The following is a 21,436-nucleotide window of genomic DNA, read 5'->3' as shown; positions in this document are numbered from 1 at the left end:
TGGGGAAGGTGCAGCCTGCCTTGCCCCCGCTCCCGGCGCTGCTGGGTGGGCAGCGTGGTCTGAGCAGTGGGGCCGGGAGAAAGCCCCTCGGGAGTGGGACTGAGGGGTGGCTCACGGGCTGCAGCCTTCCAGCCCCAGGTCTGGAGCGATGGCGGGGTTTCTCCTCACCGCAAGAGGGACAGGACAGAAGCAGGTGGAAAGCTCTGACCCCCCACCATCACACATCTCCCACCCGCCCGGAGGCAGAGCCACCCTCCCTGCTCCCTGCTCCCTTCCGGCACGCCTGGCATCTGAAATAACTGTGGCCATGCGTGTCCCCGGCGCCCGGCTCAAAATAGCTCCAGTGGGCTGGCGCGGGGAGGCGCGGGCAGCTGCTGCGGCGGCTGGGACACGCCGCGCTGCCGGGGCTGCCGCTCTGGGCACTGCGTCCCCGGCACCGGCACCCCCGAGCGTGGCCACGACCAGCACCACACCAGGACCCGCCGCCCAGCGCCCCATGGCCATGGAGGGTCTCGCCGCGGGACCCGGCAATGGCAGCGGGGCCCTGTGCCCCGTGGACACCGCCTTCGCCCAGCGCTTCTTGCCCGCCGTCTACCTGGTGGTGATCCCCGTGGGGCTGGCGGGCAACGGGCTGGGGCTGTGGCACCTCTGCAGCGGGCCCCGGCGCAGCGCCCGCCGTCCCCTCAGCCTGCTGGTGGGCAACCTGGGTCTGGCCGACCTGCTGTACGTCAGCACGCTGCCCTTCCTCGTCAGCTACTACCTGCGGGACAGAGCCTGGCTCTTCGGGCAGGGCTGGTGCCGCGTCACCCGGGGCCTCTTCCACCTCAACCTCTACGCCAGCATCGGCTTCCTCACCTGCATCAGCGTCCACCGCTACCTGGGCATTGTGCACCCGCTGAAGGCACGGGGCAGGTGCCATGGCGCAACGTCTTCGGCGTGGCTCAGCGCGACGGTCTGGGCGTGGGTCATCGCACAGGTAGCTCCCGATTTTGCCTTCAGCAAGATGGACAACACGGGGACGCGGTGCCATGACACGACGGGCCATGAGAACCTTGGCGTTTACTTGCCATACACCACAGCTGTCACCGTGACAGGGTTCATCATCCCGTTCCTCATCATCATCGGATGTTACTGCCACGTGGTGGTGGTGCTCTGCAGGAATGACACCATGGACCTCAGGCTCAGGAGAAGAAGCATCAGACTGGTGATTCTGGTGATGGTCCTCTTCTCCATCTGCTTCCTCCCCTACCACATCTTCAGAAACCTCAACTTGTTGTCTCGAGGCTGGCAGCTGCATGGGTCCTGCACACAAGCTTCAAAGAACATCTACGTGTCCTACCAGGTGACCAGGGGCCTGGCCAGCTTCAACAGCGCCCTCAACCCCCTGCTCTACGTGATGACCAGCAAAGACTGTATGTCACATATGAGGGCCATCCACCAAAGAGCCAGCCAGTCCCTGGGGTCCACCTTTGGGAGAAAAACCTCCTGCCAGGCGGATGAGAGGAAGATGAGCATCATTCTTTGTGAGGAGGAAGCTTCTGATGAGCTCTAAGGTACCCAGCACCCCTCCAAAGGACGCTGAACTTCTGCTTGTGCTTGGCCCCTTCTCGGGAGCAGCCCCCCCCCTAGATGCCTCTTTTGCAGAGGGATGGTGACTGCAGCCTCCCTGGCTCCAATCTCGCACAAGGGACAGACAGGACTGTCAGCATCAGAGAGCAAACTGGGACCAGGTTTTAGAGCAAAACTACTCAACTCAACCATTTTTCCCACAGCACGCCTGGAGACGGAAAGAGATGAACATTGCGTTTCCTCCAGCCCTGAAGCGTTCCTCAGTCCAGCCCCTGATGCAGCAGCCCGAGCCAGTTAACATCCCCTGGCTCCCTGGCTGCTCATCGAGCTCCTCAGCGAGTGAGGGATGGGGGTGAACGACGCCTTGACCCCCACTGCATCCCCTCTCCCGCAATGGACGTGGGTTTGAGACAGGATTCCCTCCTTCATCCAAGGAGAGGGCACCAGAATAACTCCCTGCATCGCAGGACAGCTGAGAGGGTGAATTTTTGCAGGGGGAAGTGCTTTGGATATGGAAATATTCATAAAAATATCAGGTTTTAAATATATGACTAAGCTGTGCCAGTTCCCGGGTTAGTTGTTCCTGGGTGACTGAGCTGCTTCAGGATCTGTGTTATCCTCTCCTGCCCACCTCCTTCACAGAAGAAAAAAGTATTTGAGCATTACTCACTCTTTTTTGGAAGCGCATATAGCAGACAGCAAATTGGCACTTTCCAGTTTCTGGAGGCTGTTGGGTTTGGATTTTTGCAAGGCGAATGACTGCAGCAGCCTGAACCGCCGCTTTCAGCGGGCACATCCCAGGAGAGCTCCGAATTCTGCAGGTGGGTGGCTGCATCTTACTCTTGCATCCAGCCTTGTGAGGGGATTAGGCATGTCAACTAAAAATTAGAGATGATAAAAAAAGAGAGGCAACGCTGGTGTGAAGGCTCGTGAAGGCAAGATTCGATGGCGAGCGCAGTCCGTGTGTCATCGCTGGCGGGGGGATCTCTGCTTCGGGGGAGCAGAGGCTCCCGAGAGGCGTTTTGGATTTTGATCTTGGCGTTCCCCACCATGAACAGCTTGAATGCTTCGGTCCTGTGAAAGGAGCAACGTGATTTGCAGCAGCGGATCTCGCAGCTCAGCTACAGGCTGTGGATAGCGAGTTAAATTCAGCCAGCCCTGGGAAAGCGCCGACCCACGGATGCTGCGCTCTTTGGACCGAAGCCCGATGTTTAGCATGGTCCTCGCACAGCCCCACCTTTGCTGCTGCACGGAGGGACCTGCTGCTGGCTTTCAGACGGAGCTAATATGTCTGAAGTGCAAATAAACACCTTGCGCTTTCAGTCCTGAGTCGCCTGGCTTCTTTTAAGGCTTTACAGGAACACGGGAGCCAGGCGGCCTGCGGGCTGGGGCAGAGGCCCGCCGGCTGCGGGGAGCAGTGACGAGTTTCCCAGGGCTCTGCAGACGAGGAGCTGTGCGGTGAGACTGCGGGCAGCAGGCACAGAGCAGTGCTGGGTGAGGCATGCTCTAAGGTAGGTCCCCAGGATCTGCTCAGCACCTGGCAGGGGCCAGCAAAGCCCCAAAACTGTCAGCTCCCACCTCATCCAGGGGAAACCAAAAGACAAAGCTCAGATTCCCAAATGAGATGTTCTTCTGTCTCTGCAGTAGGGAAGATCTTCGGGACATTAGGAGCAGGCCTGGCTCGGCTTCCCCAGAGCTCTGAGCTCTTCTCCTCCTTTCCTGAAAAAAATACCGACACCTCCAAAAGCTGTCCAGCTCTTCCATCTTCACACATGGACCCCATCCAAGGTGTGACAGCTCCCCACAGAACTGGCCTCGGCCCCCCACAGCCGATGGGAGCTGCAGCAGCCCATCACTGCACCCATCTGGCTCACGAGTGACTGAAATAAAGCATCACTGCATCCCGGCGAGGGAGCGCTGCGTGAGAAGTGCCAGCAAACTCTGCTCTCACCCCCTGCATCTCCATGCCCAACTCTGTCTTCTCCAGTGCCCCCTCGTGTCATTGTTAAGGAGGATCTAAAGATCTGTATCCCAAGAAGCATCTCTGAGCCCCAGCGACAGTTGCAGCCGTAAATCTGCTAATTTTCTGTGTCCTGCATCCGTCAAATCAGCAAAAGCCATTAAGGAGCTGTGTATTGGGATGATGGCCCTGAGACACGGTAAGTTTTTTGGTGTCTCCTGCTTTGCAGTCCCCTGGATTCTCAGATATTGTTGCTTCCCCTAGTGAAGAAACAAGCTCCTTCCCTTTATTAGGTATATGTGCAATTAAGGGCCAACCGCTGGCACATGAGCCTGCTGCCCAGCTTTCAGAGCTGGTGATGGAGCAGCAAAGCAGCCCTCCTTCCTCCAGCCCTCGCTGTCACAGGAGGCTCCTTCCCTCACACAGAGCAGCCGCTGCGCTCCGTGGGACACTGCAGGTGTGCAGTCACCGCTGGGGACCCAATGAAAACAGGTGGGCTCTGCTGACCCCTCCAAACCTCCCCACTGCTCTTTATCCCCTGGGAGCAGGGCGGTGGGATTGTCCCCAGAGCAACCAGCACGGGCAGCTCTTGTTCTGTGCCAGTCCCCACTTGCAGCATGGGGAGGGGAGGAGGTAGCGTGCGTTTCAGAGCGGGCAAGGGGACAGGGAAAGTGGGGAGCTGCCATATTCCGCCTTCCCCTTCTCCCAGCAGCTCTGCCAGCTGTTGGCAGGGCCGTGCACAAGCATTTGCTGCTGGCAGGAGGGGGTCAGTGCCCACGGGAGCTGCTGTGCCGTGGTTGCATCCTGAACCAGGCGTCAGCCTCGGCTCCTGGCTGGCACAGGCGCAGGGAGCAGACCTGAGCAGAAGACCTGCGGCAGCGCCCGGGTCGGCACCCACCCGCTCAGGGACTGCCTTTGAGCAGGGTCCTTTCCCCTCTGCTGCAGAGACCTTCCAGCGCTGTCAGGTTCCTTTACACGAGCTGCAGATCCTCATGGGGTGAAATGGCTCTGCGGGAAGAAGTAAATTAATTTCACCTCTTTTGGGGTTCTGGCTTACGAGGATCTGAATGGCCTCTCTCCCTCCCTTGGCTATCTGTTGCTGGACCTGAAGACGCCTAAGGCCAGGCGAGAGGAATCCCACCTGTACCATCTGCTTTTCCCGCAGCCTCTCTGGCACAGCACAGTGGAGCAATGAACTCGTCTGCGAATATGACCCGAGAACAGATTTTTAACTCCCTTGCCCAGATTAGACACAACCAACAAACCAAACATGGTGGGAACTCTCCCGCTGACATTAATGGGATTGGGATCAAGCCTGGAAATTTGGCAGCGTTTCTTGTCTCGTTAAACAAAACCCTCTTGGTTGAGGATTTGTTGCAAACACAGTCAAGATTCGTTACATTAAAGAGAGCTTTTGAGCTGACAGCCTCGGGAAGCTGTTCAGGCAGAATTAAGAGGCACATGTGCAGATGCACAGATGTACAACCGCTTTCTTTCCCTAAAATGCAAAACTGTTTTTCTTGGCAAGCAAAACACTCTACAAGAAGAAAGTATGGCTAGCAGCAGCAGCTAAAGGCATAGGGCTCAACCCTGTTTAATTCTTTATTCCACTTTGCACAGATTTCTAAACAGAGACTAAACACGTCGTGTCTGCAGGCCCTTTGTGTTTCCAGAGGCACCCGGCAAAGCGAGGGGGGGAGAGGCTTTGGGCGCGGGCGGTGGGGAGCGGGAGTGAGCAGCGAGTGCTGCAGCAGCCGCAGAGACTCCTCGAGTTCGGCAGATGATTGCCAGGCCTCGCTCGGCAGCTGCCGGCTGCCGAGGTTCAGCCACCAGCCCGCTGGAGGAGGACAATTTGCCCCCACCCATGAATATAAAAGTTCACAGCGTGCCATACCTGGCCTCTGGCTGAAACCTGGCTCTGACCGAGCTGCCCTCCTCACTTCAGGGGGGTTGGTAAGGCCAGTAAAGCCCTGCTTGTTAAACAAACGTGGGTTGAAAACATGGGCTTATGCATTTGTCACTCTGTCAAGAGATTCCCACTGCCCAGGGGAGCAGGAGCTGCTTCTCGGCCAAGGGTTGGGGGTGCCAGGGACATCGCTGTGGGACTGAGATGGTGCAAAGGGTCAAACGCTCGGCCAGCCCCGGGATGCTGCACCACGGGGTCCCGGCCATGCAAACAGGGCAACTCCGTAACATGAGAGCCCCCAGGCCTGGGCAGAGGCGTGCAGACCACGTGTGAAGTGGGAGCAGCAGCGAGAGCAGGAGGCTCCCGCAGGTCTTGGCTCCCCATTACGCCGGGCACCAGGCAGCGAGACGTCATGGTGCGCCTTTTGCGGCAGGGTGGGAGGCTGCAGCGTGCACGCGAAAAGGCATGAGTCACCCAGGTCACTAATGAAAGGTCACAGCATCCTCAGCTTCGGCGAGAGGCATTTATTTCTTCAGCAAAACAATTTCATTGCTGAAGTACCTTTGGCTACAGGGACAACAGACCTGACAGTTTATGTTATTTACCAAGGATATTGATCAGACTGGCGAAGGAATAGTAGATGCAATTACTCCAGATGACCTGGGAAAAAAATGGTAAATATACCCGGGACTGGGTGCTGTTGGTGAAGATTTTAATAAAAGAGAAAAATCTGAGTCTTTGTCTATGCTAGGCAGAGTGTTTTGGCATCTGGGAGACCAACAGCTTGCGAAGAAGAGCAAATCACATAAATAGAATAACATTTAGCGTGACTGTGTGAGGCCATCATTCTAATATTATTCCTGCAGTGTATGCAGTTATAAATAGGTGCTGCCATGTAGCGTGGGACCTGGGGAGAGCCAGAGCGAAGGCACGCGCTTGCAGCTCGGCAGCGGCCGCCCTGCGCAGCTTGCAGCCATCACACACTTTGTGTGTGCGTTACAGAGCGGCTGCGCCCTGCAGGCAGCGATTTGTCCTGGAGGACGTGGGGAGCCCAGGCTTCACAGAGATGTGCCATTTTTCAGATTGTCCCTCCGAACATCCCCCAGCGGCAAGCCCTCCGCACCCCTTGCCATCAGTGCTGCTCAAGGCAGGGCTCAGCACAGGGAGCAGGGCAGCGAGAAACCCCCCGGAGCTGCTCCATGCATCACGACCTGCGCTGCCTTCTCAGCAACCTGGGAGGAGACTATCGTCTGAATTTCCCCGAACATCTCCACTCTGTCCCAACCAGGAGTTGCTCAGGTCAGATCCAGCTCCCTGAAGAGCCCTTCGTGCCAGGGCGCAGCCCAGCCAGCGTGAAATTCTTCTGCTTGTTTGGGCTCATGGGCAAAAACATTACCCTAAGGAGCACCAGAAAGCTCTCAGGCTTCTCAGTAGCAGCACAGCTCCTCCTCAGAGAGGCTGCTTCCATGCTGTGCAGAGGACACCCAAGGGCAGGAGACAGGTTAACTCCATCCTGGCTGCCTTTGCTCTGATGCTGAGGTGCTGCTCGGCAGAGGTGGGGAACTGCACACCACAGCCCCCAGTCAGCGCTTACCAGCCCAGAGCAGCCTGCAGCACCCCTGTGCCTCCGATCCAGGCCGTTCCAGGTGGGAAGGTCCCATGGCATCGGGAAGCTGCTGGCCCAGAGGAGAGCTCAGGGCTAGGTTTGGTGGTGATGATGCCAAGAGCCAGGCACTCTGTCCTGGTTTTGGCTGGGACAGAGTTAATTTTGCTCTCACTGAATGAAGCGTTATTTGGTTGTGGAGGCAAAAATCCCCCTATAAAAGTGTGTGCAATGCTGGGATGGCAACACAGGGCCGTGCTGAGAGCCCAGAGGAGCCAGTGACACGAGAGCCCTTGTGGGGTGCAGCTCATCTGGGTGCCTGGGGCTCTCCAAGACCCCAGCGGATCTGCAGTACCCAGCAGGCGATGCTGCAGCCTCCCAAAAGCATCTTTCTGTGCGCAAAGCAGAAACAACGGTCCCATCACCATAGCCACTACCCCACCGCGCTGAGCTGGGAGGTGGGGAAGCCCTCGGGCAGGTTTCCCCAGGCCCGGCTGCAGAGCAGAGCTGCCAGCAGCGCAAGGTGCACAGTGAAGGAGAGAGGCCCTGTGAGCTGAAATATTACGGAGAAGTCTGTGTTTTAACCCACCTGTCCACAGGGATGAGCATGAGCCATCTCTCCATGGCTGGATTTTGTGGCCACAGCTGGTGGTGGAGGAACCAGTCACTGGGTGGGTCAGTGCCCCCTCCCTCTCCTCACCAGGTCTCCATTTGTAACTCCTTGTCTCCAGATTTACTGCCAGCAGGTCTGGTCAGCCCCAACGGGAGCAAACCCAGCAGCACGGAAGGCGAGAGGAGGGTTTCTTTTCCTTTCCAGCGCCACAAAGGTGAGGAGCAGAGGGTGGTCTGTGGGTGAACCCGAGCAGCAGACTCAGGCTGGGAGTATGGGGCAGCATCACCTCCCAAAGGCACAGCACAGGAACGGGCGCTGGACTTGCAGTCGCCTCAGCATCTGCAAATCCCAGGCTGGGGGACAGCTCGCAGCTCCCAATCCCCCGACACGAAGGCGACCACTCAAACGCGGTTCCCAAGCCAGAAACCCAAAAAGGGCCATGCCCTGAGTCTGCCACTTGGCCCCGTGTGGAGGTGCCTGAGGGGATACCCAGACAAGCATTGTCCCCTGTCACTGCTCTGCTCCCGCCCCAACAGACACTCCTACAAGGGACCTAAGAGTTAGCAAAATATTTCTGAACCCAGAGAAGTCTCCGGTTTATTTTCCCGTTTAGCTCGGGTGGTTTGCTTCCTCCAGAATAGCCTCGTGTTAATTTGATTCCCCGTAGCTGGTTCATGGCAGACCTGGTGTCCTGATGCCCGGAACAGCTGCGATTCCTGTGCCGCCGTTTGCTCTGCCCCAGGGACGCCGCACAGCCCTGAGCATGACTGGAAAGAAAGGGCCAGGGCTGGAGCAGGGCACAAACCGCTGGGCCAGGCGCACACAGGAACGTCTTTGCATTTGCAGTTCAGAGGGGACGTGTTTCATCTCCCCAGATAATCCTTCCAGAGCAAAGCCTGGAGAGAAGCAGCTGGAAAATCTCTGCGTACAAATAGGACTTCGTAATATCTGCAGTTCTGAGGTAGGGGAAGAAATTTGGCCCAAACATGGTGCTTTCACTGCAAGAGAAAATAAATATTTTCATTTTGGTTTATTCATTCGTCAGCGGGAACCTGCTGTGCTCTCCGGCACGGTGCAGCTGGGAGCATTTTCACAGGGCGAATCACAGCTCCCTCGGCTGGGAAATTGCTCGTGGCCCCAAAGCCGGAGCTGCTCCCTGAGGCTGGGAGCAGCCCGTGGAGCATCGCTAGCAGGGAGAGAGAAACGCATCTTGGTGGAACCCAGCACTGCATCGAAACACGTCGGTGCAGTCAGCAGCTCAGCACCAGTTCCCCGAGCTTCAGAGGCAGAACAGGAAAGGTCGCCTTGAGTTTTACTAATAAATGCACTTATCCCCAGTTGAAGTGCTGGGGCCAGTTTGCTTCCTACCAGGTTATTTTTAGCATCGGAAGGAGCCATTCGCTGCAAACTGCCTGCCTGGGAAGCGAAGCCCCGGGGTAGCAGACAGGGCGGCCGCAGCTCCCACGCCGCGAGGTCGCCGCCCCGGCTCAGCTCGCCGGCGGGACGGGAGCCGTCGCCGCTGCTCCCTCGAGCGCACACGCACGCAGACCCCCGGCAGGCGCGCGCAGTCCTCCCGCCCCAGCCAGCCCGCGGTGCCCTGCGGCGGGACCCGCTGCGGCCGCGGGATGGACGGTGCCAGGGGACGCGGGGACCCGGCCAGCGCAGTGACCGTGCGGGCAGGCACCTTCGGCACTGAAGCCACCCGCGGGGCTCCCGGCGCGGGTTGCGATGCGGTACGCAGCACACCGGAGCCCGTCGCTCGCCCAGGGGAACCCACAGGAACCCTGCAGCGGTCCAGGACCTTTCCCGTGCCTGCGGTGGCAGTGCCAGGACAGGGGCGAAGCTGTCACCGGGGCACCCTCTGAAAGAGCCTCGCATATTTGCAATTCATTCCCAGACCCTTTGCCCACCCCCACCCCCCCGAACTTCCCGGCAGCCCCGCGCGCTGCGATGCAGGAAAGTCATTTCTAGCAACGCGACGCTGCTGCGGTGGGAGCAGAGGCGTGCTCAGGATCAGGCCCCGCTCTGCTCTTGGCTGAGGGTTTGACGCGGCCGTGTTCCTGTGGTGAGACTGCGGTCACGGCTGTGGCAGATCACCTCCAGATTAACATTCCCTGGGAGCGGGACCCTTCTCCACACACGTTCCCAAAGCCTCTCTCCTTCGTCACTGGGGTCCGGTGGCTCCTTGCAGGGACCGGTCCACCCCAGCACCGGCAGCAGCACCCCTGAGGCGAGCTGGGCCACCCTCAGCCCAAATTGGCTGTCAGCTCTGATTTAACAGGCTTAGCAAATATTTCCACAAATTATTAAGCAGGGGCATTATTATTTTGTCTTATTGTTTTATTATTAAAGCCAGGATCCTCAAACCAAATAAACGAACCAACTAAAGCGGCTGAGATCCAGAACTTGCTAAAGCAGAGCAGCACCTTTCCCGTTTGGTCGCAGTCCAGGCACTTTATGGCAGGTACTTTGTGCCTGGCTGATGTTCAACTGACAGCTTTCCAACCGTATAAAAAACTTATTAGGCTGAAAATAGAGTTTGTGACCATAAACTGTCAAGAGCACTGTCAGCATTTCCAGCCCAGGTCTGCTTCGTGTGCAAGCACCGGCAGGTCAGGCTGCCAGGGGGAGCAGGGGTGGGGAGGATGGGGCTGTGGGGTCCCTTGCAGGACCCGTTTTGGGTAGGAAGGGGAATTGGGGAAGGCTCACCAACGGGCTGTGGGGTATCGGGGGGAGGCACGGCAGAGGTTTAGTATGGCTGGTACCAGGCAAGGTGGAGCTGTCTCCACCTGCCCTGGGGTTTGAAACCTGCAAGCCACATCTGTGGCTTGGATGGAGGGCACCCATTGCGGAGGCAATCCGCATTCGCCACCAGTTTATATCCAGCGCTTCATTAATTCCCTCGCTGAGCTTCCAGATTACAACGCAGAGCAAAGCGCCTGCAGCCATCTGAGCTACAGAGAGTCAGGGAGGGAAGGCAGCGGGGAAATCCCAGCGCCGAGAGCGAGCCGTGAGGTTCCTGAGCCTCCAGTAGCCCTGAGCATGGCCTGTAGGACAGAGACAAGTCAGCTCTGGCTAGCAGGACAGTGTGTTACAGGAAGGTTTACGGAGTCATGGGGCAGAAGCAAACGCTGCTGCGCCAGCCTGGATCCGGTCAGGGACTCTGTGTCCGCAGAGGAGGCTTCGCCGTGACGCTGGTGCGGAGAGCAGGGCTGGCTCTCTGTGCCCGGCTCTCGGTGCCGCCTGGCCGGGGACAGCCGGGCAGTGCCTGGAGTCCCGCTCTCCTCTGGGCAGCTGCGGCTGGTTGTTGTTCGTGTCTCGGTATCTCATCCTTTTTAGAAATGAACTAATCCATTGCTTTAAAAATATCCTGTGGTGTTGCGTGGCTATAATCTCGGTATTAAATGGCTTGAAAGCCAGAATAGCTGGTGCTTTTACTAAGGCAAAACAAAACATCTATTTGGTCTTTAAAAATAACCAAAAGAGGTAGAGCACGTCAAGAGGGTCCTCGAGCCCCTGGAGAGCTGGAGCACGCTGTGGCTGAAACCCGGGGAGGGGGCTGACGCCTGCCCGAGCCCGCCCTCGGCCCCGGCTGCCAGCCGTGCGTCGGTGGGCAGCGCAGGCGCAGGAGCAATGGCCGCCGGCACTGCACCGCCTGCTAACGCTGACCCCTTTGCTCGGGGACCAGGAGCTGTCGGCCCAGGCCAGCGCGGACCGAGGCAACGTCGATGCCCGCAGCAGCTTGAGCAAAGCTGGCGGGATGCCCCCACCTCTCCCCACGTCCCTCGGGCTGCGGGACCGACTCCAACACACCCGCGCTGCCGGTCCCTGTTTCGCGCCTTTCGTCGGAGACGGTTAAGCAGCTTTGCTTATTTCAATCCATTAAAACCAGAAAAGCTTTTTAATAAATCCCCCACCAGCCTCGAATTAGTAGATGTGGGCCAATTAGACACATCAGTTAGGCACTGGTTTAAACACAGATGAGGTTTGACTTTGTTTACCAATCTCAGAAGGAAGCAGCTTCTCAAAGTTCACCTCCAAAGCACCGAACAAACAAGGTACGTTGGTTCCCGGTCACAAGCCCCTTATAACAGAAACACTTCGACTTCTGTTTTATTTTCAGAGCTCTTGCTTTCTCTCTGCCTCCCCATGCAATAAAAATGAGACATTTAATCTCATAATGCAACTTCTCACTGGAAATCAATGATGAAGCACATTATCTTGCCTGGCCTGATCCTGCGGCTCCAGCCTGACCTTTCTCAAGCGCAGCGAAGCCAGGGGAAAGACAAAGGTTGAGCTGAGGGAGCTTCCCAGCGGGAAAGCGGGAAACTGTCCCGTCCCTCAGGAGGGACGGCCCTGCTCAGCAGCCATCTGACACAGTTTGGTCTCGCTCTTGCCCCGGTGCGTGCTGCATGCGGGAAAAGGCCACGCGTGAGCAGTGAGACGGCAGAGCAGGCTGATCTCGGCATCGCCTTCACCGTGAAGCTTCCGCCCCACGGAGGACACAGCGCTGTGAGCGTTACTGCCCGCAGGGTCCTGGCTTCGGCAGCGCTGGGTTTGTTGCTGGGGGGTTTCTGATCAGGAGACGGATCCTGCTACCCTTGCTCCTGCTGAGCAGCATCTGTTCCACAGAGGCCTGGGTCCTGCACGAGGTCAAAGCAATCCCCGAAAGGAGGAGACGGTGATGTCCCAAGCCCCCGTGGGAGTGATGGCAGCCGTTTTGTCACGCCCGTTGCTGAACGAGACCCTCTTCCAGTGCTGCTCCATGAACGGCATCCCCATTTCCATAAAAAGGATTTGCCTGAATCTCTGTAACTCCCCACGCGGCAGGGAAAGGCCGTGCTGCGGGAAGACCCCTGCTACAAGACACTGCCAGGTGATGATTTCTTCTGTGGTCAGGAGAAGACCTTCGAGCCAACCAAGGTCTGCCCACCACAAGAACCAAAGAGGAGAGTGCTAGCAGAAGGCATGCTGAGGAAGCGCTGCGAGCTGTCCATTCTGCAGGGGCAGAGGTCTGGGGCCCTGCCCCGAGCAGCCCCAGCCACAGGGAGGGGGAGATCAGACTCCAGACCCCCTCCCTGCGCAGGTAGCGCTTTGAGAAGGCCATGCTCTGCCCTCTCTGCCCAAGCACTGCTGGCTATCATCACAGACACGTGCTCGGAAACAAACCGGAGGATTTAGGCAGTCCATGGCCATTTAGCACTGATGCTGCCACCAGAGGAAACTGCACGTGTAGCTTCTGCCTATCTTCTCCCGTGGCTGGAGACCATCTCCCAGGGTTTTGCAAGCTTGAATCTGCACCGGCACACTGGCCCTACATCTGCATGGAGCAGCAGACAATGCACGACAGCATCAGCTTTCTGCTCCACGTATTATCTGGGGATGCCAGAATTTGGCCTGCAAGGCACCGGAGGCCCCAGACCCCTCCTAAGAGATGTGGGCCAGGCACACAGCGATGCGATTGCCGTGAGATCTGCTCTCTCTGTCACGGAACAACCAGGAGCTCACTCAGCAACTCCATCTCCTGTCTTCAAGGTGGGATCCCATTGACAAGCAGTGGAAAAAATCACCAGCAGCTGGGCGGCAGCAGGCGAAGCGCATCTTCTCTCGCGGGCGGCCCCCACGTCGCTCCGGGTGCGGAGGTTTGACAGCCCCCCAGGCCCCGTTCGTGGGGTGCGGACACCACCACGGCGAACAGAAACCAGACCCGTCCCTCCAGCGCAGGCTTTGCTGCGGGATTCAGCAGGCTGCAAGCGCCGCGATGTCAAACAGCCGTCCGCCGACAGCTTCTGCTGCTGGTGACGGATGCCGGAGCCGGTATTTTTTCTTCGGTAACAACTTTCACTAATGGTGCTGGCACGGAGGCTTGGCAAGGAGGAGGGAAGTGGCAAGCGTCCAGGGTGAGAAAGAGTTCACGATTACAACGGGAAAGGGCACCGTGTCCGTGGAAGCGCAGAGGACTGGGCTGGCAGGGGCTCCTGGAGGGCATCGGGCCATGCCCTGCTCCAGGGGAGCGCTGGCTGCTCCCAGAGCGCTGTCAGCAGACGCCCAGACATCTGCTCAGCTTATTTTTAAACTCCCCCGGTGACGGGGCTGCCACCATCTCCCCGTGCAGTCTGTTCCAGCGCTTCACTGTTTTCACGGTGAAGTTTTTCTCAGGCCCAGCTCAAACCTCCTTCGCTGCGACAAAAGCCCAAAGCGCCGTGTCCTCCCCAGCGGGACGGGTGAAGCGGGCCCTCAGCCTGCCCGCTGGTTTGTTCCCCTCGTTGGTTTTATTCCCGGTCAGAAGCAGGAGGGTTTCTTTGTCGCAGAGATCCCACGTCCCACGAGAGACAGCTCGGAGACGCACCTTGCCACTTTGGACAGTGAAACATCCGGTGAAACAAAAGCTCAGGAGACCCGTGTGAGCAACGGGGCCTCTGTGGGCTCCGTCCCCCACCGCGGCCAATGCCCCCGCACCCCTGAGCCCACCCGGGCTGGCCGCAGCGCGCCGGCGCGGGAAGGCTCCGCTCGCCGCCCCCCACGCCAGCACCGGACCGGTGGCCCCGCGACCCCCATGCCCGCAGCCGCCCACGGACGCGCCGGAGAAGTCGACGGAAACACCGGATCCGGCGTCTCCTCGGCTCCCTCAGTGCGGGACCGGGTGCAGCGGCCCGGCCTCCCGCGACGGCGGCAGCCCGGCTACCGCGGGGATCACGCACGCAGCCGCATCTAGCCGCCGGGGAGAGGGCTGCCGGCGCGGGGGCGGCACGGCGGGGCTGCGGGACCAGGGGCGGCCCACACAGCGCCGAGGTCCTTCCCGCACAGCCCGGGGGCCTGTCCCGCACAGCCCCGAGGACCGTCCCGCACAACCCGCGGGTCCGTCCCGCACCGCCCGGGCCTCGACCACCCCCCGGCCCGGGGCCCCGCAGCCGGTCGCGGCGGCGGTGGCCGTGGCCGCTGCTGACGTCAGCGGCGCGGACCGAGGCGCGGCCCCGCGGGGGGCTCCCCCGCAGCGCGGGGCTCGGGGCGCGCGGGAGCCGGTCCCGCCGCGCGCGGGTGGGCGGCGCCGCGGGGCCGGGGCGGGGCGGGGGGCGCGCGGGGCCGCGCGGAGCCCGGTCGGAGGCGCCTGTGCCGCCCCTCGCCCCCCCGCCATGAAGCGGCAGAACCTGCGCACGGCCGCGCTCATCCTCTGCATCTTCTCCTACCTGCTGGTGGGCGCCGCCGTCTTCGACGCGCTGGAGTCGGAGGCGGAGAGCGGCCGCAAGCGGCTGCTGGAGCAGAAGCGCGGGGAGCTGCGCAGGAAGTACCGCTTCTCCGCCGACGACTACCGGGAGCTGGAGCGGCTGGTGCTGCAGGCCGAGCCGCACCGCGCCGGCCGCCAGTGGAAGTTCGCCGGCTCCTTCTACTTCGCCATCACCGTCATCACCACCATCGGTCAGTGAGCGAGGCAGGGAGGGAGGGAGGGAGTCGCGGCGCGTCCCGCCCCCGTCCGTCCCCACAGCCCCCCATCCCTGCAGCCCTGAACCCCACCATCCCCCTTTCCTTCTATCCCCACAGCCCTCATCCCCACACCCCTCCGTCCCCACATTCCTCCATCCCCACATCCCTCCATCCCCACACTTCTGCACCCCTACTTCCCTCTGTCCCCACAGCCCATCCCTCCGTCCCCACTTCCCTCCATCCACACACCTCTGCACCCCCCCTTCCCTCCATCCCCACATCCCCCCATCCCCACACCTCTGCACCCCCACACCCTCCCACACCTCCAGCACCTCTGGGTGCCCCGGGGCACCCCAGGGAGGGGGTGTTGCCTGCGTAGGACAGGCAGGTCTCACCCTGGCAAGGCTGGGACAGCCCTTCAGGCCGCCCCCGAGCTGACCCAGTGGGACCCCAGCACCCTGCAGTGGGGGAGGTGATTCACGAGCGGGCTGGGGGCCACCCAGTGCTGGGGGGTGCCGGTGGTGCTGCGATGGCTGGGGCCATGAAGTGGGTCGTGCAGATTGTCCCACTTGGGGGGGCAGGCAGCTGTAGAAGCTGACGGGGGTGCAGGAGGGCAGAGGTGGGACCCACGGCTGTCCTCCGTGCAGCGTTGCAGCCGGCAAGCCGGGCTGAAGAGCTGGGTGAGAGCTGTTGGCTCCTGTGCCGGCTCCAAACTCCGGATGCCGGGCTGTGCGAGGGGAGCCGAGACAGCCACCAGACACCGGACCTCGCTCTGCCCACGCGGGAACCTGCAGAGAGATGGGCGTCAATTAGCCTGGAGGGGATTTAATCACATTAAGCCCCCATGTAGACACACTTATCCATACTGGAGCCCAATGCCTTGGTTTGCCCTCTGCGGTTTTGCAAGAGAATGAAACAAAAGTGAAGGAGGGTTGCCTCAGTTCTAGGTGAGATTAACCACATGGGAGTTGAGTATTGTTTAATTAATCCACTTTCATTAATCCATGCACCCTGGGCATCCCAGAGAGGTAGACAGGCGTGGGATGCCGTGCCCGTGTCGTTGCTCGTGGTGCGATTTCAGTCAGCAGATGTGTTTTGGAGGCAGGAACGCTGAGGCCGAATCCTGCCCTCCCGCAGCCAGCAGCCACCTCCTCGTCTGGAGGAGGGGCTCAGCCGTGCCGAGGGGCTTGGCAGGGGTGCGATCCGTCTGGCAGCCCAAAGCACCATCCCTCAGGGCAAGGCCTGGTGGGATCAGCTGCGCCACGTTACCAGGGGACAAGAGGTGGCCGAGGGGCAGGTACCCCACAGGGCCTGCCCCGGGGGGCTCCGGGTGCCCCCCAAGAGGTGCTGTGGGGCTTGTGCAGCTGGCAATGCACGTGGCCTGCGAGCAGCGATGGCTCCGGGGCACGGTTAGCGTCAGGCCCCAGCAGGAGGGTGGGATGAATGGCTTCAGTGAAAATCTCCATCATCTCATGACAGGTTATAGCTTCATTTACATGATTTTTCTGTTGACTGTGACAAACAATTGTTACACTTCTCAGACGCCCCGTGCAATAAATAATTTCAGCCCAGGTGCCATATTTCTAAAACGCTGGCACATCAGATCTCTTTATGTTGGGCCGTGCTCCAAATCTCCGTTTTAACGTTAATGTAGCTGTGTTTACTCTTTCTGATTCCCTTTGTCATTCTGAAAGCGTCCGTCAAATGCTCTTTCATCAGTCTCTCAGGCTACAACAACTGTTTTTCCACTTACTGCTCTCCTGGATCATTGTATTTACCTCCTCAACGCTGTAATTGTATTATCTTTTAGCCTAGGACCTGGTAACTGCACTCGGTTATTAAGCTTGGATCTGACCGGGGGTTTTGCTGCTGCAGCCTCATGTCTGCTCTCTATTTTGTGACATGTGGCATGCAGACATGAAGTTTATTATTTTTGATTGCGTGGGTTTATGAACAGACAGAGCCATTAGAAACCGGTCCCTTCCTGCGGGCTTGCAGTTCGGAGCGCAGCACGGTCAAGGGTAACGCTGTCCTCAGCCTCCCAGCCCCGTCCCGTGGCAGGACTTTCCTGGAGCGGGAGGTGCGCTCGGGAGCCCGGGACGGCGTGGGTATCGTCCTCTGGTCGCCCCGTCACTGTGTGCTGCCAGCTGCCCGAGAGTCCACGGACAGCAGCGACAGAGGTGAAGCCAAGTCACAGCTCTGAACAAGACTGAGAAATGGAAAAGGGTATTTTCCCCGCCGTGTTCTTCACGCAAAAGTCACACCCATACCTGCAGAAAGCGAAAATATAAATAGCTGTTTGCAAAAGGCCACGCAGCAGCGCGGGAAGGAGCCGGCGCTGTTCTGCAGGCACCGTCAGAAGGCACCATCCAGCCCTGGCAGTTTCTCACAGAAACTCAAAAGAAAGGCTTGGATGCCTTTGGACACCGTTACTCCCCACGCTGCGCGATGTCCTTGCACTGAGTTAGTTACTCATCCGCTAAGGTCAGAGGCCACAGATTTCTGTTGAGCTCCTACAGTGAAGTGAGGTGGGTGCAGAATCACTGAAGTCCGGAAGATTGCGGTGAATACCTCATTACGACTCATGGTATGATCGTGCGTGTCCTTGAGTCACAGCTCTGAAACTTGGAGCAAGGTGGGGAAATTAAATCTCAGAAGGCGTTCGAGGAGAACCTCATCCTCCTTGAGCTCCTTGTCCCTGGGACAAGGGCTGACAGGGCTGCGGTGCCATAAATACTTCCCTGCATTTAAAAGGGCACAGCCCCTCCTCCCCAGCAATCCGGCAGTGCTTCAGGTCTTTGCGACACCGGAGTAAATCCAAAGTTGCTCTGTAGAAGTCCTCCCAGACTTAGCTGCTCCGGGGGGAATGACCCTATAGCGCAGGTTCCCTGCAGACCCCGTGCTGGCACAGCGTCGCTGCCGCTGCGTTGCTCGTGAGCTGCAGAAGGCTTGCAGAGCTCTAGGGCTCCTCTTGGCCTCCATGACCTCGTACAAGCTTGGGGGCTCTCAGGAGGGTACCAGTGAGGTTCTGCCTGCATGATACTGCCATGTGGCATCATCCCAAAGGATGGGGCAGCCCATGGCCCCTTAGCATTGCCTGCAGATCTGTTGCCAATTCATTTTCCGTTTTCCTACTGCTCCTCTGGGTGCCAGGGCAGCCTTGCTGGAAACCCCGATGAGGGCTTGACGCCTGCCTTTCCCCTTTCCCTTGCAGGCTATGGGCACGCTGCCCCGGGCACGGACGCCGGCAAAGTTTTCTGCATGTTCTACGCCATCCTGGGCATCCCCCTGACGCTAGTCATGTTCCAGAGCCTGGGGGAGCGCATGAACACCGTCGTGCGGCTGCTGCTCAAGAAGATCAAGAAGTGTCTGGGCATGAGGACAACCAATGTCTCCATGGAGAACATGGTCCTAGTTGGCTTTCTGTCCTGCATGGGGACCCTGTGCATTGGCGCAGCGGCCTTCTCTTATTTCGAGGGCTGGACTTTCTTTCACGCCTATTACTACTGCTTCATAACCTTGACCACTATTGGCTTTGGAGACTTTGTGGCTCTGCAGAAGAACGAGGCTTTGCAAAAGAAGCCCCCGTACGTGGCTTTCAGCTTCATGTACATCCTGGTGGGCCTGACCGTCATCGGCGCCTTCCTCAACCTCGTCGTGCTGCGGTTCCTGACGATGAACTCGGAGGACGAGCGGCGGGACGCCGAAGAGCGCGCCTCGCTGAGGAGAGCCCGCAACAACATCCACCTCAAGCCGAAGGAGGACGGCCGGGGCAGCAATGCCATTTTTCTCCCCGCAGAGGACAGGACGAGCCGGATGAACCTCATCCCGCTGATCCGGGAGGACGCGGAGAGGCAGCGGCGCCAGTCGGCCAACTCAGCGGCCGCGGTCCCCTCCTTCTGCACGTGCCTGTGCTACAGACCGCAGCTCTGCGGCAGCCCGGTGCCCTCCCACCCCGAGACCCTGAGCTGCCACACCAACCCCGTGTATTACAACTCCATTTCCTACAAAATCGACGAGGTCTCCCTGAGCACGCGGGGTCAGACCGGCTCTTCCCCGGGGAGCACTTTATCATCCAACAGCCCTCGCTGCCGGCAGCACCCCCGGCTGCGGAGGAAATCCATCTAGGAGCACGTGCCGAGCCGTCCACGGTGCTCGAGTCTTACTATGGTGATAAATTATGAACAGAGACGTCAGGTCCCTCTTACCACTCTCGTTTCTTCGGCTCCTCTCCCCTCTCAGCTGGCAGCCAGCCGCACGCAGGGTCCAGCAGGAGCCTTTAAACCCCGTTGAGAAATGATCATTCCTTTCCACGGGCACTGAATTACGTTGTTAGTTTTCTTTGCTTTTTCCTCCCAAGTAGGTTCGAGCATTTGGGTCTGGCGAGAGGCGCCTGATGTGGAATCCAGCAGGCTGTAGGCTTGCTTTCCCACCTCCCTGCTCCCCAAAAGGCATTGCTGCCCTCCTGCCCTGCCTAACCTCGGCTGTGGCTGCTGCCAGCACGCTCCTCTCACGACACAGGCTGGATTGCACTTGCTGAGAGCATACCAAAAGCAAAGCCCGTGTTGGTGAGCCCTGCAGGGTTGGAGATCTTTAACTTCTCCCCTGAGACCGGGTGCAGGTAAGTTGGTGCCGCGCAGCAGGTTTGCAGCTGGTGGGTGGGCAGGAGGGGACGGGCTGCAGTCCTGCCGCTCAGCACACGGAGACAGCTCCACCGCGCCGCATCGCCCACGACCAACCCTCTGGGTCTACGCTCGGGCTTGGGGCTGGCTCAGCACTTGTGGAAGCTGGAGATCCATACGCTCACCCACTTACCCACCAGCACACCTCACCCTGCTGCCAGCAGGTCCCCAGGCTGAGCTGGCTGCTGGTGCAGTGTCCCAGCTCAGGGGAAGCTGAACTCCTCCAGCCAAGCCCTAGCCCCCCTCTGTGGTGAGCCCAGACTGCGCCAAGGGCACAGCCCCAGGGAGAGCCTCCCTCAGCCAGAAAAACCACCCGCAACTCACTGGATCAGTAGCTAAAATCACCCCTCCACCACCTTTCCTCCAGCTGGCAGCCCAGCAAGCGTGCCTGCTCCTCGCCTCCTCCCAGTCCCCGTGAGCCCGTGGCCTTGCTGCTGGGGTTGTCAGAGGGGGGTGAGCCCGTCTCGGCACGTGCCCCCGGGCGGGATGCCCCCCGACACGGCCCGTCTCCATCCTGCCTCATCTGCAAGAAAACAGGACTGGGCTCTGACAGCGTCACCAGCTCTGTTTCACTTTTTTGTCCCCAATAAAGGGGTATTTTCACTAAAGTTTTATCTAAAAGACCCTTTGATGGGGTTTTCCTGGAGGAAAATCCCCTTTTCCCAGTGGGGAAGGCATGCAGAGCGCCAGCGTTGGGAGGGCCTCAGGGCAGGCTTTGCTCTCTCCTCTCTTTTGTTCTGGGCAGTTTAATAAAAGGTGAATCCAGCTGGCAGTGGTCAGTTATTTGTGGTGAGGGGGAGCAGAGGGATGTCTCCGAGCCCCAAGCCCCAGCCCTGCCCGGCTGCAGGGGCAGGCGAGGGCTGGCTCCCCCACCACGGGGTGTGGGAAGTGTTTGCATCCAGGGATGTTATCCCTATGGATGTTTGCTGGGATGTTTGGGCATCGGAGGGAGGTGGAGTGGCTGTCCCAGAGCTGGGAAGCAGCTGGGTCGCGTTGCCCATCATGGGATGGTGTCTTTGCCCCTGCACAGGGATACCCTAGGCTCCTCCACCCTCCCTGGCCGGTGACCTTCACGTTTCCAACCTTTCCTGGTGCCTGGGCTTCCCTGGAGGCAGCTTTGGCCTTTGATGTCACCCCAAATCGTTACAACCGGGACTTTCTCGTTCTGGTCTCTAGAATGGCAGAGATTTGGGCTTCGAGACAGGCAAGCGCAGGGATGGGCCGGAGCTCGGATTGCTGGGGTGGGCTGACAGGAGAGCAGAGCAGTGCTGGCAGGGCAGGTCTGCAGCGGGGCTGCTGCGCTGCCGGGGCGGCTGAGGGGGGTTCCTTTGTTTGGGGGGATGCTCTCTGGCACGGCTGCCGGCTCCCTGCCAGCTCCTCCACCCCACTGGAGGCAGAGGTAGGACTTTACACCGCTCTTGAGGTGCGACATGGCCACAGCCAATCCATCCTTCCTGCCCCTGGGCAGCAGGACCCTCCTGCAAGACACTCGGTCCTTCCTGGCCTCAGCCCATCCCCTCGTCCCACGTGCGGGCAGGGAAGGGACAGTGATGGAGCCAGGAGCACAGCCCCAAGCCAGAGGAGCCTCCCCCCACCAGAACACCCTGGTCCACCCCCAGGCACGCAGCAGCTGCATTGCTTTGCACCAGTCACCCCAAATCTGGACCAGCTGTGTCAGCCT

The 21,436-nt window shown here is 59.5% G+C and overlaps 2 protein-coding genes and 1 long non-coding RNA gene across 8 annotated transcripts; 2 read left to right on the top strand and 1 right to left on the bottom strand.

The window, feature by feature from the left end:
- The first annotated feature begins 387 nt into the window (after positions 1–387).
- LOC104328824 (P2Y purinoceptor 1) lies at positions 388–9,119 on the top strand. 6 transcript variants are annotated; one of them, XM_075438511.1, is made up of 3 exons: positions 388–3,728; positions 3,935–4,021; positions 4,695–6,169. In XM_075438511.1, exon 1 carries the CDS (start codon positions 497–499, stop codon positions 1,550–1,552), a length of 1,056 nt encoding a protein of 351 aa, XP_075294626.1. In that variant the 5' UTR covers positions 388–496; the 3' UTR covers positions 1,553–3,728; positions 3,935–4,021; positions 4,695–6,169. The 6 variants fall into 6 exon arrangements, with proteins under 6 accessions (XP_075294626.1, XP_075294623.1, XP_075294627.1 ...); XM_075438508.1 differs by having other exon boundaries at positions 3,823–4,021; positions 4,641–6,169; XM_075438512.1 differs by lacking the exons at positions 3,935–4,021; positions 4,695–6,169 and adding an exon at positions 6,518–9,119.
- Positions 8,221–15,044, bottom strand: LOC142363529 (uncharacterized). The gene is made up of 2 exons (XR_012765784.1): positions 14,839–15,044; positions 8,221–8,649 (listed from the first exon to the last, which is right to left on the bottom strand). It is a non-coding gene; the product is annotated as an uncharacterized LOC142363529 (long non-coding RNA).
- KCNK15 (potassium two pore domain channel subfamily K member 15) lies at positions 14,724–20,522 on the top strand. Its single transcript, XM_075438506.1, has 2 exons — positions 14,724–15,067; positions 18,288–20,522. Exons 1-2 carry the CDS (start codon positions 14,785–14,787, stop codon positions 19,199–19,201), a joined length of 1,197 nt encoding a protein of 398 aa, XP_075294621.1. The 5' UTR covers positions 14,724–14,784; the 3' UTR covers positions 19,202–20,522.
- Positions 20,523–21,436: the final 914 nt, after the last annotated feature.

Source organism: Opisthocomus hoazin, chromosome 18, assembly GCF_030867145.1.
Source record: "Opisthocomus hoazin isolate bOpiHoa1 chromosome 18, bOpiHoa1.hap1, whole genome shotgun sequence".
Classification (NCBI taxonomy): domain Eukaryota; kingdom Metazoa; phylum Chordata; class Aves; order Opisthocomiformes; family Opisthocomidae; genus Opisthocomus; species Opisthocomus hoazin.
The sequence above is the reverse complement of the archived record's forward strand: the minus strand, read 5'-3'. Positions and strand labels throughout refer to the sequence as shown.

Excerpts from the sequence above, each read along its gene's own strand:
- LOC104328824 (XM_075438512.1), top strand. The coding sequence starts at position 497 with ATGGCCATGGAGGGTCTCGCCGCGGGACCCGGCAATGGCAGCGGGGCC.
- KCNK15 (XM_075438506.1), top strand. The coding sequence starts at position 14,785 with ATGAAGCGGCAGAACCTGCGCACGGCCGCGCTCATCCTCTGCATCTTC. Across the intron at positions 15,068-18,287 it reads CACCGTCATCACCACCATCG|GCTATGGGCACGCTGCCCCG; the intron begins GTCAGTGAGCGA and ends TTTCCCTTGCAG.